Here is a 17,096-nt window from a genome sequence, read left to right as displayed (position 1 = left end):
GGCCCAATTCAGCCCCTTCTCCAGCCTGTGACACGACAACAGGAGGAGGCCCCATTCATCCCCTTCTCCAGCCTGTTAAACAGCAACTGGAGGAGGCCCCATTCAGCCCCTTCTCCAGCCTGTTACACAGCATCAGGGGGAGGCCCCATTCAGCCCCTTCTCCAGCCTGTTACACAGGAACAGGAGGAGGATCCATTCAGCCCCTTCTCCAGCCTGTTCCACAGGAACAGGAGGAGACCCCATTCAGCCCCTTCTCCAGCCTGTTACACAGGAACAGGAGAAGGCCCCATTCAGCCCCTTCTCCAGCCTGTTACACAGGAACAGGAGGTGGCCCTATTCAGCCCCTTCTCCAGCCTGTTACACAGGAACAGGAGGAGGCCCCATTCAGCCCGTTCTCCAGCCTGTTACACAGGAACAGGAGGAGGCCCCATTCAGCCCCTTCTCCAGTCTGTTACACTGGAACAGGAGGAGGCCCCATTCAGCCCCTTCTCCAGCCTGTCACACAGGAACAGGAGGAGGCCCCATTCAGCCCCTTCTCCAGCCTGTTAAACAGGAACAGGGGGAGGCCCCATTCAGCCCCTTCTCCAGCCTGTTACACAGGAACAGGAGAAGGCCCCATTCAGCCCCTTCTCCTGCCTGTTACACAGGAACAGGGGGAGGCCCCATTCAGCCCCTTATCCAGCCTGTTACACAGGAACAGGTTGAGGCCCCATTCAGCCCCTTCTCCAGCAAGTTACACAGGAGAAGGCCCCATTTAGTCCCTTCTCCAGCCTGGTACACAGCAACAGGAGGAGGCCACATACAGCCCCTTCTCCAGCCTGCTACACAGGAACAGGAGGAGGCCCCATTTAGCCTCTTCTCCAGCCTGTTACACAGGAACAGGAGGCCCCATTCAGCCCCTTCTCCAGCCCGTTACACAGGAATAGGAGGAGGCCCCATTCAGCCCCTTATCCAGCCTCTTACACAGGAACAGGGGGAGGCCCCATTCAGCCCCTTCTCCAGCCTGTTACACAGCAACAGGAGGAAGCCACATTCAGCCCCTTCTCCAGCCCGTTACACAGGAACAGGGGGAGGCCCCATTCAGCCCCTTCTCCAGCCTGTTACACAGGAACAAGAGGAGGCCCCATTCAGCCCCTTCTCCAGCCTGTTACACAGGAACAGGTTGAGGCCCCATTCAGCCCCTTCTCCAGCCTGTTACACAGGAACAGGAGGAGGCCCCATTCAGCCCCTTCTCCAGCCGATTACACAGGAACAGGAGGAGGCCCCATTCAGCCCCTTCTCCAGCCTGTTACACAGGAACACGGGGAGGCCACATTCAGCCCCTTCTCCAGCCTGTTACACAGGAACAGGAGGAGGCCCCATTCAGCCCCTTCTCCAGCCTGTTACACAGCAACAGGGGGAGGCCCCATTCAGCCCCTTCTCCAGCCTGTTACACGGGAACAGGAGGAGGCCCCATTCAGCCCCTTCTCCAGCCTGTTACACAGGAACAGGAGGAGGCCGCATTCAGCCCCTTCTCCAGCCCGTTACACAGGAACAGGAGGAGGCCCCATTCAGCCCCTTCTCCATCCCGTTACACAGGAACAGGAGGAGGCCCCATTCAGCCCCTTCTCCAGCCTGTTACACAGGAACAGGAGGAGGCCGCATTCAGCCCCTTCTCCAGCCTGTTACACAGGAACAGGAGGGGGCCCCATTCAGCCTCTTATTCAGCCTGTTACACAGTAACAGGAGGAGGCCCATTTCAGCCCTTCTCCAGCCTGTTACATAGGAACAGGCAGAGGTCCCATTCAGCCCCTTCTCCAGCCTGTTACACAGGAAAAGGGGGAGGCCCCATTCAGCCCCTTCTCCAGCCTGTTACACAGGAACAGGAGGGGGCCCCATTCAGCCCCTTCTCCAGCCTGTTACACAGCAACAGGAGGAGGCCCCATTCAGCCCCTTCTCCAGCCTGTTACACAGCAACAGGAGGAGGCCCCATTCAGCCCCTTCTCCAGCCTGTTACACAATAACAGGAGAAGGCCCCATTCAGCCCCTTCTCCAGCCTGTTACAGGAACAGGAGGAGGCCGCATTCAGCCCCTTCTCCAGCCTGTTACACAGGAAGAGGCGGATTGGCCTTCAGCCCCTCGTGCGATGAGGCAGGCTTTTGTCTGATCGTAGCGTGAAGAAAAATGCACGCACCAGAGGTACCTCAGAGCCCTGCAGCCCGTGGCGAGACGTTGAAAGGCGGGGATGGAACGGTCGGTGAAGCAGTTCCTGTTCAAGTACAGTCCCTTCAGCCACCGATTCTCGCTGAGCGCTGTGGCCAGGTCGTCTGCGCAGGAATCCCGGAGACCATTTTCATCCAACCTGCGAACGCATCAAAGCGACACCAGAAGTGACGCGGGGCTCGGGATAAGAGACCATCCCAACCACCCGCTTAAACATTCGCTCCCTCCACCCACCGACGCACAGTGTCAGCCGTGTGTCCCATCTACAAGATGCACCGCAGCCACTCGCCAAGGCTCCTCAGGCAGCACCTTCCAATCCCGCTGCCTTTCGAGGAAGAGAATTCCAGAGACTCGGCACCCTCTGAGGGGAAAGAATTCTCCTCAACTCCGTCTGAAATGGGCCGCCCCCTTATTTTTAAACAGTGACCCCCCCCCCCCCTCCATCCCCACCTCGTTCTAGATTCTCCCACAAGCAGAAACGTCCTCTCCACCTCCACCCCGTCAACCACCCATGGAGATCATAGGCCCAAACCCTCCGACGCAGGCAGGCAGCAGCCTCGAGATAAATGTTGGTCAGCAGGGGGATTTCCCCCCCCCCACGCCCCCGCCTGCCCCCACCCCCGCCCCAGCCAGTCCCCTTTAACCTTCAGCCTTTAACACGGCAGGGAAATCCAGCTCTCGGTGTCCACGGTGACAGACTTACTCCAGTTTCTGTATCCGACAGGCCGCTCCTTTCAACGCCGTGGACAATCTCCGCAGTCCCGGGACGCCCAGCCGGTTGTAGTTCAGGCTCAGCTGCCTGAGGGAACGGTTCGTGTTGAGGGCGCGGGTCAGCTCCAGTGTGCACAGGGCGGTGAGCCTGTTGCTCCCCAGGCTGGGAAAAGGACGTACAGGGCGTCAGGCAGAGCTCACACCTGCACAGGTCTTCCCAGGTGTCAGGGCGAGCTGATGAGATTGGCGTTAAAAGAAGGGGGGGGGGGCGGAAACATTCGGATCTCTCAATTGATTGCCCTCGGTGAATCTCTGATTTAGGCCTCAGGCCTGGGCTGGTGTCAAACCCCCGTCGCCGGCCTGCGGGCAGGACACCAAGGCCCAAAGCAGAGATTTGGCGTGAATGGGGCAAGAGATGCGGAACATCGGCTGCGGTGGAGGGAAAGGTGGAGCAGGGGACTGTCCTCCGATCAGAGATGGCTAAGAGGAGATTCAATGGCGGTGCTCAAATTGGCGAGGGGTTTGGGCATGGTAAGGAGGGAAGGACTGTTTCTAGTGGGCAGCAGGCTCTGTAACTGAGGGAGACTGGCAGGTTAATCGGGGGGTGAAAGAGGCATTTGGGACCCTCGCCTTTATCAGACGAGACATGGATTACAAAAGCGGGGAGGGCCATATCGGAGTTGTACAGAACTTTGGTGAGGCCACAGCTGGGGTACGGTGTACAGTTCTGGTCGCCACATTATGGGAAGGATTCTCCAATCCCGCGGCCCAGGTTCTGACGCCGGCGTGAAAAGCCTCCGGCGACAACGGTGCTCGATTGTCCGGTATGCTCCCCTTCCCAGGGGGCGAGGTCGGCCCCGGAGTGGTCTGCACTGCTCCAGCCGGCGCGGGTTCGCACATGCGCGCAACGGCCAGCGCGGGTTCGTGCGCGCGCGCTACGACCGGTGTGGGTTCGCGCAACGGCCAGTGTGGGTTCGCGCATGCCGCTACGACCAGTGCGGTAACGGCCAGCGTGGGTTCGTGCATGCGTGCAACGGCCAGTGCGGGTACTCGCATGCGTGCAATGGCCAGCGCGGGTTCGTGCATGCGTGCAATGGCCAGCGCGGGTTCGTGCATGCGTGCAACAGCCAGTGCGGGTTCGTGCATGCGTGCAACGGCCAGTGCGGGTTCGTGCATGCGTGCAACGGCCAGCGCGGGTACTCGCATGCGTGCAATGACCAGCGCGGGTTTGTGCATGCGTGCAATGGCCAGCGCGGGTTCGTGCATGCGTGCAATGGCCAGCGCGGGTTCGTGCATGCGTGCAACGGCCAGTGCGGGTACGCGCATGCGTGCAATGGCCAGCGCGGGTTCGTGCATGCGTGCAATGGCCAGCGCGGGTACGCGCATGCGTGCAATGGCCAGCGCGGGTTCGTGCATGCGTGCAATGGCCAGCGCGGGTTCGTGCATGCGTGCAATGACCAGCGCGGGTTCGTGCATGCGTGCAATGGCCAGCGCGGGTTCGTGCATGCGTGCAATGGCCAGCGCGGGTTCGTGCATGCGTGCTACGACCGGTGCGGGTACATGCATGCGTGCAACGGCCAGTGTGTGTTCATGCATGCGTGCAATGGCCAGCGCGGGTTCGTGCATGCGTGCAATGGCCAGTGTGTGTTCGCGCATGCGCGCTACGACCGGCGCGGGTTTGCGTGGGTTCCTGTCTCCGCGCCGGCCCCCGGGCAATATGGCGGAGCCCTCCAGGGGCCCGGCGCGGAGGAACGTAGGCCCCCCCACGGAACCAGCCCGATCGGTAGCCCCCGATCGCGGGCCAGGCCACCGTGGGGGCCCCCACCGTGGGTGGGGGGCGGGGGGGGGTGCACTCGAGGGGGTGCAGACGGGAATCACGAAGATGTTGCCTGGGATGAAACATTTGAATTATGAAGAGAGGTTGGATAGATTCGGGTTGTTTTCGCCGGAGCAGAGAAGACCGAGGGGGGGGCGACCTGACGGAGGTGTGCAAGTTTGTGAGGGGCAGGGACAGGGTGGAGGGGGAGCAGCTGTTCCCCTTAGCTGAAGGGTCAGCTACGAGGGGGACGCAAGTTCAAGGTGAGGGGGGCGGGAGATTCAGGAGTGATTTGAGGAAAAGCCCTTTTTACCCAGCGGGTGGCAGCGTTCTGGAACGCACGGCCGGGGAGGGTGGGAGAGATGGGTTGACGCACGTTGTTTAAAAAGTACCTCAATGAGTACTTGGCCCGTCTTAACATTCAAGGCAGTGGCCAACTGCTGGCAAATGGGATTCGGTGGGCGATTCAGGTGTCCCCCATGTCTTGGTGCAGAGTCGATAGGCCAAAGAGACCCTTCTGCACGGTATTGTTCTGTGATTCTGAAATCGGTTCGCGACCGTCGGAAGGAGGGATAATTTCTCCGCAAGGGGGTTGTGATTGGGAGCCTCAAATTTGCAAGGAAGTAACTTCGGTGCGAACTTTGAAAAGGAAATGGGACTTGTGCGTGGAGAGGACGGATTTGGGGGGGTGACGCTGAAAAGGTGGAGGGGTGCGGCCAAACGGGATACCTCACTCAGGGCCGACACAGGCATGATGGGCCAAGTGTCCACCTTCCGTGCGATAGGATTTGATGATGCGAGCCCAAGGGATAGTCTTAGATCAGGGATCAATAGGTTTATGCTCGCCCAGGGAATCCAGGGCGAGGAGTCAAGGCTGGCGGCTGCTGTTAGGATACCGATCGGCCACATTCTCATAGAGTTGTGGAGTTGGCTCAAGGGGCTGAATGGGGCCTCCTCCTGTTCCTGTGTAACGGGCTGGAGAAGGGGCTGAATGGGGCCTCCTCCTGTTCCTGTGTAACGGGCTGGAGAAGGGGCTGAATGGGGCCTCCTCCTGTTCCTGTGTAACGGGCTGGAGAAGGGGCTGAATGGGGCCTCCTCCTGTTCCTGTGTAACGGGCTGGAGAAGGGGCTGAATGGGGCCTCCTCCTGTTCCTGTGTAACAGGCTGGGGAAGGGGCTGAATGGGGCCTCCTCCTGTTCCTGTGTAACGGGCTGGAGAAGGGGCTGAATGGGGCCTCCTCCTGTTCCTGTGTAACGGGCTGGAGAAGGGGCTGAATGGGGCCTCCTCCTGTTCCTGTGTAACGGGCTGGAGAAGGGGCTGAATGGGGCCTCCTCCTGTTCCTGTGTAACAGGCTGGAGAAGGGGCTGAATGGGGCCTCCTCCTGTCCCTGTGTAACAGGCTCGGGGGGGGGCGGGTGGGGGCGAATCCCCAACATGCAATAGCTACACTGTGCCTTGAGATAGTCTGTTCACTTACCGGAGAGTTTGTATCTTGCAGTCTGGCTTCATCAATGCTCCACACAAGTGTGAGACTCCTGCATCTCGCAGCTGATTGTTGTCCAAATCCAGCACTGTGAGGGAGCGGTTTGTGGCGAGGGCCCAGGCTAGCTGTCTGCAGAATGCGCTGGTGATACCGGTCCCACACAGTCTGAGTGAGAGAACACGTTACCAAAGGGAAAACAACGAGGCGCTGGGAATACCCAACGTTAGCACGAGAGAGAGAGAGAAACTGAGGTATGGATTCCTCCTGTTCCTGTGGTAGGGAAATTACTGGAGAGAATTCTTCGAGACAGGATCTACTCCCATTTGGAAGCAATTGGACGTATTCGTGAGAGGCAGCACGGTTTTGTGAAGGGGAGGTCGTGTCTCACTAACTTGATGTTTTTCGAGGAGGTCACTAAGATGATTGATGCAGGTAGGGCAGTGGATGTTGTCTATATGGACTTCAGTAAGGCCTTTGACAAGGTCCCTCATGGTAGACTAGTACAAAAGGTGAAGTCACACGGGATCAGGGGTGAGCTGGCACGGTGGATACAGAACTGGCTAGGCCATAGAAGGCAGAGAGTAGCAATGGAAGGATGCTTTTCTAATTGGAGGGCTGTGACCAGTGGTGTTCCACAGGGATCAGTGCTGGGACCTTTGCTCTTTGTAGTATATATAAATGATTTGGAGGAAAATGTAACTGGTCTGATTAGTAAGTTTGCAGACGACACAAAGGTTGGTGGAATTGCGGATAGCGATGAGGATTGTCAGAGGATACAGCAGGATTTAGATTGTTTGGAGACTTGGGCGGAGAGATGGCAGATGGAGTTTAATCCGGACAAATGTGAGGTAATGCATTTTGGAAGGTCTAATGCAGGTAGGGAATATACAGTGAATGGTAGAACCCTCAAGAGTATTGAAAGTCAAAGAGATCTAGGAGTACAGGTCCACAGGTCATTGAAAGGGGCAACACAGGTGGAGAAGGTAGTCAAGAAGGCATACGGCATGCTTGCCTTCATTGGCCGGGGCATTGAGTATAAGAATTGGCAAGTCATGTTGCACCTTCGTTAGGCCACACTTGGAGTATAGTGTTCAATTCTGGTCGCCACACTACCAGAAGGATGCGGAGGCTTTAGAGAGGGTGCAGAAGAGATTTACCAGAATGTTGCCTGGTATGGAGGGCATTAGCTATGAGGAGTGGTTGAATAAACTCGGTTTGTTCTCACTGGAACGAGGGAGGTTGAGGGGCGACCTGATAGAGGTATACAAAATTATGAGGGGCAGAGACAGAGTGGATAGTCAGAGGCTTTTCCCCAGGGTAGAGGGGTCAATTACTAGGGGGCATAGGTTTAAGGTGAGAGGGGCAAGGTTTAGAGTAGATGTACGAGGCAAGTTTTTTACGCAGAGGGTAGTGGGTACCTGGAACTCGCTACCGGAGGAGGTAGTGGAAGCAGGGACGATAGTGACATTTAAGGGGCATCTTGCCAAATACATGAATAGGATGGGAATAGAAGGATACGGACCCAGGAAGTGTAGAAGATTGTAGTTTAGTCGGGCAGTATGGTCGGCGGGGGCTTGGAGGGCCGAAGGGCCTGTTCCTGTGCTGTACTTTTCTTTGTTCTTTGTTTGTTCTTTGATTCAGGACTATGGCCTTTCATCAGAACTGGGGAACGTTTGGGATGGTGTCCCGGGGTGATCACGGCACAGATAGGGGCCATTTGGCCCATCGAATCCATGCCGCCTGCCTGGGGAGCCATCCAGTCGGCCCCGTTGCGCTGAGGCCTCGGGCCTACTGCAATACCCCAGCGCGGCCCCACGCAAGCTGGAGGAGGAATACCTCTGATGGGTCACTTCACAGCCTTCTGGGCCGAACACCGAGTTCAACAGCTTCGGACCGTCCTGATCATTTTCCCAACTCTCCCTCACCCAGGAGGACCAGTCTGTCACACGTTCTGCTTTCACAGAGTGCTGACCCTTGTCCTGCCATTAACACGCTCTGCCAACTGACCTTCGCACCTCTATTAACACCTGCTTTAGTCTTTAACTCTCCCATGATCGCCCCCTTTGTCACGTGTCCATGGATTCTTTGTCAAATCTTTCCTGAACGCTGACCTGTCCTTGAACTTCTGTTTCGCTCCACTTGATCTACCCCCCCCCCCCCCCGAACCCCGCTCAGCATTATCAAGCCCATCACGCTTCTCCCTCGCTTCTTCAACCTCTGAGGAAGAGCCACACGGACTTCAAACGTTGGGCAGTGGTTAGCACTGCTGCCTCACAGCTCCAGGGTCCCGGGTTCAGTTCCGGCCTCGGGTGACGGTCCGTGTGGAGTTAAACTTTCTCCCGCATCTTGATCATAGGATTTACAGCGCAGAAGGAGGCCATTCGGCCCATCGAGTCTGCACCAGCTCTTGGAAAGAGCACCCGACCCAAGGTCAACACCGCCACCCTATCCCCATAACCCAGTAACCCCATAACCCAGTAACCCCATTACCCAGTGATGCTACGGTTTCCTCCCACAATCCAAAGATGTGCAGGTGAGGTGGATTGTCCGTGATAAATTGTTCCTTAGTGCCCAAAGGAATAGGTGGGGTTCAGAGAGATAGGGCGGGTGCAGACTCGATGGGCCGAATGGACTGCTTCTGCGCTGTCAATTCTATGAGTCGCCTGAAATCAGCGTCTCCGACTCGTATGGATCAGCCAATAGGAAGCGGCTGAGGGAGCCGAGGAAAGAGTAACTCGATGGTTCGAAGAGGATTCAATAATTAACATCCTTTGGAAATCCGAAACGGGAGACACGTACCGGGGAATCTTCCCCTTTGTGAGCAAGTGTGAGGAAACGCAGGACAGCTTGGAACCAACAAAGTGGAGACAGAAATTTAAGGGATTCTGCCCAAAGAGCTCTGGGAGATCGGAGCTAAATCTACAAATAAAACACTTCCAGGATTCTTAATCACTGGTATGGAACCTGTGATGAATGTCTGAATTCGCTATTCCAACTATGCCATGATTCTATGATATCGGAGGTGTGAAACAGAGTGCAGATGATAGTGAACAATAATATAGTGGGAAGTCTTACAACACCAGGTTAGCGTCCAACGGGATTGTTTCGAATCACCAGCTTTCGGAGCACAGCTCCTTCCACAGCGTGTCATTGTTATTAATGAGGGGGGCCGGACGCGGTGTGATTTAGCTGCAGGTCGTTCGGTTGTCATGTGAGAGTGCCTTTAAGAAATGGATGTTGAAGCAATGTGCCTTTGAGAAATGCAGTGATGTCAGAGAGTGGGTGGAGCTGGGCTTCAGCTCAGCCATTTTGCAGTTTTGCGTTTCAGTTTGGAGGAAAAGAGCTTGTGTGTGTCTGTGTTTGCAGCGAGCTGGATCTGCTGTGATCTCTGCCATGAAAGACTATCTCTGGATCATTTGGGTGATTTAAACTCATAATGGTAATGCCTTTAACCTGATGTGTTTCTGTTTAAAGATGTTAAGTCTCTTGGATGTTGAAAGGACTAACTGAAGGATTATTTAGTGTTGTATTATTTGCGGGGTTATCTTTGAAGTAAGGGGTGTTAAGTGATCCAATGTTTATTTTAAAAGGTTAAGTTGGAGTTCATGGAATAAACATTGTTTTGTGTTTAAAAACCCACGTGTCCGTAATTGTAATCCCACACCTGGAGAACAAGCCGTGTGCCCGGGAAAGCAACAACAGCATTAAAGGGAGGGGTTTGTTGAACTCCATGATACATTTTGGGGTTCTGAAAACGCCTCCCCCATATCAGGGCGAACTGATGTCTCATGGGGTTGAGGTCGTGGTTAGTGTAGGAGGGAATGGGGAAGTTTCAATGCAGGGGGGGCAGAGCTCCCTGAGGGGCGCAGACAGGAGGTGCCCAGACCGGATCGCCCACTTACCGCAAATACTGAATTGTACAGCAGCGTCTCTTCAGTGCATCACACAGGTACTTCACCGCGGCCTCTCCAAACCTGTTGTAGCTCAAACTCAACAGCACCACAGACTGATTCTTCACCATGCAATAAGCCAGGTCCTTGGTCCCGACTCCCGAGAGGCCATTGGAATCCACCCTAATCGGACAAAAGGTGATAACTGCGCTCAAAACAGAGAATAGAAGGTGCGGGTTGGCAGTGCAATTCAGAGTCTCTGCATTGAGCGCCGGGCACTGCCCCGGCTGGAAGTTAGCCTCAGAAGCGATGCAGCGCAGACCCTCCAGCAATATACGGGCACGAAAGGGTTAAACAACGAGGACAGGTCTCACGGCTGGCCTGTCTGACCCCCAAACCCCGATGTCACCTGGCATTTCAGTGCAACGCCTTATATTTCTGCCCTCACACTGCCTGGATGTCACAGTGAAGCCCACTACGGGCAGGAGGGTCCACAGTACATGTTCCGATTCAGCACTTTACAGCCTTCTGCACCTTAAGATTGAGTGCGACAACTTCACACCATGATATCTGACCAGCGTTTTGACAATTCACCCTCGCACCCCAAGTGCCAGTCCATTTCCTGGTTCTCAAGTTTTTTTCTTTCATACAATGCTGATCTTCATTCTGTGATTAACACATTCTGCTATTTCGCTCCCAGACAGTGCTGATCATTATTCTGTTATTAACACATTCTCCTATTTCACTTCCAGACAGTGCTGATCTTCATTCTGTGATTAACACATTCTGCTATTTTGCTCCCAGACAGTGCTGATCATTATTCTGTTATTAACACATTCTGCTATTTCACTTCCAGACAAAGCTGATCATTATTCTGTTATTAACACATTCTGCTATTTCACTCCCAGACAGTGCTGATCTTTATTCTGTTATTAACACATTCTGCTATTTCACTCCCAGACAATGCTGATCATTATTCTGTTATTAACACATTCTGCTATTTCACCCCCAGACAGTGCTGATCATTATTCTGTTATTAACACATTCTGCTATTTCACCCCAAGACAATGCTGATCTTTATTCTGTTATTAACACATTCTGCTATTTCACTTCCAGACAGTGCTGATCATTATTCTGTTATTAACAAATTCTGCTATTTCACCCCCAGACAGTGCTGATCATTATTCTGTTATTAACACATTCTGCTATTTCACTCCCAGACAATGCTGATCATTATTCTGTTATTAACACATTCTGCTATTTCACCCCCAGACAATGCTGATCTTTATTCTGTTATTAACACATTCTGCTATTTCACTTCCAGACAGTGCTGATCATTATTCTGTTATTAACACATTCTGCTATTTCTCTTCCAGACAGTGCTGATCATTATCCTGTTATTAACACATTCTGCTATTTCACCCCCAGACAGTGCTGATCATTATTCTGTTATTAACACATTCTGTTATTTCACTCCCAGACAATGCTGATCATTATTCTGTTATTAACACATTCTGCTATTACACTTCCAGACAGTGCTGATCTTTATTCTGTTATTAACACATTCTGCTATTTCACTTCCAGACAATGCTGATCATTATTCTGTTATTAACACATTCTGCTATTTTACTTCCAGACAGTGCTGATCTTTATTCTGTTATTAACACATTCTGCTATTCACTCCCAGACAGTGCTGATCATTATTCTGTTATTAACACATTCTGCTATTCACTCCCAGACAGTGCTGATCATTATTCTGTTATTAATACATTCTGCTATTTCACTCCCAGACAGTGCTGATCATTATTCTGTTATTAACACATTCTGCTATTTCACCCCCAGACAATGCTGTTCATTATTCTGTTATTAACACATTCTGCTATTTCACTCCCAGACAGTGCTGATCATTATTCTGTTATTAACACATTCTGCTATTTCACCCCCAGACAGTGCTGATCTTTATTCTGTTATTAACACATTCTGCTATTTCACCCCCAGACAGTGGTGATCTTTAGTCTGTTATTAACACATTCTGCTATTTCACTTCCAGACAGTGCTGATCTGTATTCTGTTATTAACACATTCTGCTATTTCATCCCCAAACAATGCTGATCTTTATTCTGTTATTAACACATTCTGCTATTTCATTTCCAGACAGTGCTGATCATTATTCTGTTATTAACACATTCTGCTATTTCACCCCCAGACAGTGGTGATCTTTAGTCTGTTATTAACACATTCTGCTCTTTCACTTCCAGACAGTGCTGATCTGTATTCTGTTATTAACACATTCTGCTATTTCACTCCCAGACAATGCTGGTCATTATTCTGTTATTAACACATTCTGCTATTTCACTTCCAGACAGTGCTGATCATTATTCTGTTATTAACACATTCAGCTATTTCACCCCCAGACAGTGCTGATCTTTATTCTGTTATTAACACATTCTGCTATTTCACTCCCAGACAATGCTGATCATTATTCTGTTATTAACACATTCTGCTATTTCACTCCCAGACAGTGCTGATCATTATTCTGTTATTAACACATTCTGCTATTTCACTCCCAGACAGTGCTGATCATTATTCTGTTATTAACACATTCTGCTATTTCACTTCCAGACAGTGCTGATCATTATTATGTTATTAACACATTCTGCTATTTCACCCCCAGACAGTGGTGATCTTTAGTCTGTTATTAACACATTCGGCTATTTCACCCCCAAACAATGTTGATCTTTATTCTGTTATTAACACATTCGGCTATTTTACTTCCAGACAGTGCTGATCATTATTCTGTTATTAACACATTCTGCTATTTCACCCCCAAACAATGTTGATCTTTATTCTGTTATTAACACATTCGGCTATTTTACTTCCAGACAGTGCTGATCATTATTCTGTTATTAACACATTCTGCTATTTGACTTCCAGACAGTGCTGATCATTATTCTGTCATTAACACATTCTGCTATTTCACTCCCAGACAGTGCTGATCATTATTCTGTTATTAACACATTCTGCTATTTCACTCCCAGACAGTGCTGATCATTATTCGGTTATTAACACATTCAGCTATTTCACTCCCAGACAGTGCTGATCTTTATTCTGTTATTAACACATTCTGCTATTTCACTTCCTGAGAATGCTGATCATTATTCTGTTATTAACACATTCTGCTATTTCACTTCCAGACAGTACTGATCATTATTCTGTTATTAACACATTCTGCTATTTCACTTCCAGACAATGCAAATCATTGTTCTGTTATTAACACATTCTGCTATTTCACTTCCTGACAGTGCTGATCATTATTCTGTTATTAACACATTCTGCTATTTCACTTCCAGACAGTGCTGATCTTTATTCTGTTATTAACACATTCTGCTATTTCACTTCCAGACAGTGGTGATCATTATTCTGTTATTAACACATTCTGCTATTTCGCTCCCAGACAGTGCTGATCATTATTCTGTTATTAACACATTCTGCTATTTCACTCCCAAACAGTGCTGATCTTTATTCTGTTATTAACACATTCTGCTATTTCACTCCCAGACTTTGCTGATCTTTATTCTGTTATTAACACATTCTGCTATTTCACTTCCAGACAATGCTGATCATTATTCTGTTATTAACACATTCTGCTATTTCACTCCCAGACAATGCTGATCATTATTCTGTTATTAACACATTCTGCTATTTCACTCCCAGACAGTGCTGATCATTATTCTGTTATTAACACATTCTGCTATTTCACTTCCAGACAGTGCTGATCATTATTATGTTATTAACACATTCTGCTATTTCACCCCCAGACAGTGGTGATCTTTAGTCTGTTATTAACACATTCTGCTATTTCACTTCCAGACAGTGCTGATCTGTATTCTGTTATTAACACATTCTGCTATTTCACCCCCAAACAATGTTGATCTTTATTCTGTTATTAACACATTCGGCTATTTCACTTCCAGACAGTGCTGATCATTATTCTGTTATTAACACATTCTGCTATTTCACCCCCAGACAGTGGTGATCTTTAGTCTTTTATTAACATATTCTGCTCTTTCACTTCCAGACAGTGCTGATCTGTATTCTGTTATTAACACATTCTGCTATTTCACCCGCAGACAGTGCGATCATTATTCTGTTATTAACACATTCTGCTATTTCACTCCCAGACAGTGCTGATCATTATTCTGTTATTAACACATTCAGCTATTTCACTCCCAGACAGTGCTGATCATCATTCTGTTATTAACACATTCTGCTATTTCACCCGCAGACAGTGCGATCATTATTCTGTTATTAACACATTCAGCTATTTCACTCCCAGACAGTGCTGATCATTATTCTGTTATTAACACATTCAGCTATTTCACTCCCAGACAGTGCGATCATTATTCTGTTATTAACATATTCTGCTCTTTCACTTCCAGACAGTGCTGATCATTATTCTGTTATTAACACATTCTGCTATTTCACCCGCAGACAGTGCGATCATTATTCTGTTATTAACACATTCTGCTATTTCACTCCCCGACAGTGCTGATCATTATTCTGTTATTAACACATTCATCTATTTCACTCCCAGACAGTGCTGATCTTTATTCTGTTATTAACACATTCTGCTATTTCACTTCCTGAGAATGCTGATCATTATTCTGTTATTAACACATTCTGCTATTTCACTTCCAGACAGTACTGATCATTATTCTGTTATTAACACATTCTGCTATTTCACTTCCAGACAATGCAAATCATTGTTCTGTTATTAACACATTCTGCTATTTCACTTCCAGACAGTGGTGATCATTATTCTGTTATTAACACATTCTGCTATTTCGCTCCCAGACAGTGCTGATCATTATTCTGTTATTAACACATTCTGCTATTTCACTCCCAAACAGTGCTGATCTTTATTCTGTTATTAACACATTCTGCTATTTCACTCCCAGACTTTGCTGATCTTTATTCTGTTATTAACACATTCTGCTATTTCACTTCCAGACAATGCTGATCATTATTCTGTTATTAACACATTCTGCTATTTCACTCCCAGACAATGCTGATCATTATTCTGTTATTAACACATTCTGCTATTTCACTCCCAGACAATGCTGATCATTATTCTGTTATTAACACATTCTGCTATTTCACCCGCAGACAGTGCTGATCATTATTCTGTTATTAACACATTCTGCTATTTCACCCCCAGACAGTGCTGATCATTATTCTGTTATTAATACATTCTGCTATTTCACTTCCAGACAGTGCTGATCATTATTCTGTTATTAACCTATTCTGCTATTTCACCCCCAGACAATGCTGATCATTATTCTGTTATTAACACATTCGACTATTTCACCCCCAGACAGTGCTGATCTTTATTCTGTTATTAACACATTCTGCTATTTCACTCCCAGACAAGTCTGATCATTATTCTGTTATTAACACATTCTGCTATTTCTCTTCCAGACAGTGCTGATCACTATTCTGTTATTAACACATTCTGCTATTTCACTTCCAGACAGTGCTGATCTTTATTCTGTTATTAACACATTCTGCTATTTCACTTCCAGACAGTGCTGATCATTATTCTGTTATTAACACATTCTGCTATTTCACCCCCAGACAGTGCTGATCTTTATTCTGTTATTAACACATTCTGCTATTTCACTTCCAGACAGTGCTGATCATTATTCTGTTAATAACACATTCTGCTATTTCGCCCCCAGACAGTGCTGACCACTATTCTGTTATTAACACATTCTGCTATTTCACTTCCAGACAATGCTGATCATGATTCTGTTATTACACATTCTGCTATTTCACTTCCAGACAGTGCTGATCATTATTCTGTTATTAACACATTCTGCTATTTCACTTCCAGACAGTGCTGATCATCATTCTGTTAACACATTCTGCTATTTCAGTTCCAGACAATGCAAATCATTATTCAGTTATTAACACATTCTGCTATTTCACTCCCAGACAATGCTGATCATTATGCTGTTATTAACACATTCTGCTATTTCACTCCCAGACAATGCTGATCATTATTCTGTTATTAACACATTCTGCTATTTCACTTCCAGACAATGCTGATCATTATTCTGTTATTAACACATTCTGCTATTTCACTTCCAGACAGTGCTGATCATTATTTTGTTATTAACACATTCTGCTATTTCACTCCCAGACAGTGTTGATCATTGTTCTGTTATTAACACATTCTGCTATTTCACTTCCAGACAGTGCTGATCATTTTTCTGTTATTAACACATTCTGCTATTTCGCTCCCAGACAGTGCTGATCATTATTCTGTTATTAACACATTCTGCTATTTCACTCCCAAACAGTGCTGATCTTTATTCTGTTATTAACACATTCTGCTATTTCACTCCCAGACAGTGCTGATCTTTATTCTGTTATTAATACATTCTGCTATTTCACCCCCAGACAGTGCTGATCATTATTCTGTTATTAACACATTCTGCTATTTCACTCCCAGACAATGCTGATCATTATTCTGTTAACAACCCATTCTGCTATTTCACTTCCAGACAATGCTGATCATTATTCTGTTATTAACACATTCTGCTATTTCACCCCCAAACAATGCTGATCTTTTTTCTGTTATTAACAGATTCTGCTATTTGACTTCCAGACAATGCTGATCATTATTCTGTCATTAACACATTCTGCTATTTCACTTCCAGACAGTGCTGATCATTATTCTGTTATTAACACATTCTGCTATTTCACTCCCAGACAGTGCTGATCATTATTCTGTTATTAACAAATTCAGCTATTTCACTCCCAGACAGTGCTGATCTTTATTCTGTTATTAACACATTCTGCTATTTCACTTCCTGACAATGCTGATCATTATTCTGTTATTAACACATTCTGCTGTTTCACTTCCAGACAGTACTGATCATTATTCAGTTATTAACACATTCTGCTATTTCACTTCCAGACAATGCAAATCAT

The 17,096-nt window shown here is 48.4% G+C and overlaps 1 protein-coding gene across 2 annotated transcripts in view; it reads right to left on the bottom strand.

The window, feature by feature from the left end:
• Positions 1-17,096, bottom strand: part of LOC140410157 (ribonuclease inhibitor-like) — a 145,584-nt gene that overhangs the window by 4,954 nt on the left and 123,534 nt on the right. For both annotated transcript variants that reach the window (XM_072498117.1, XM_072498119.1), the window contains exons 7-10: positions 10,113-10,283; positions 6,205-6,375; positions 2,906-3,076; positions 2,174-2,341 (exon numbers count right to left, since the gene is read on the bottom strand). In XM_072498117.1, the coding sequence (XP_072354218.1) occupies positions 2,174-2,341; positions 2,906-3,076; positions 6,205-6,375; positions 10,113-10,283 (681 nt within the window). The remainder of the gene's footprint in view (positions 1-2,173; positions 2,342-2,905; positions 3,077-6,204; positions 6,376-10,112; positions 10,284-17,096) is intronic.

Source organism: Scyliorhinus torazame, chromosome 4 (assembly GCF_047496885.1).
Source record: "Scyliorhinus torazame isolate Kashiwa2021f chromosome 4, sScyTor2.1, whole genome shotgun sequence".
In the NCBI taxonomy this organism is placed as follows: Eukaryota; Metazoa; Chordata; class Chondrichthyes; order Carcharhiniformes; family Scyliorhinidae; genus Scyliorhinus; species Scyliorhinus torazame.
The sequence above is the reverse complement of the archived record's forward strand: the minus strand, read 5'-3'. Positions and strand labels throughout refer to the sequence as shown.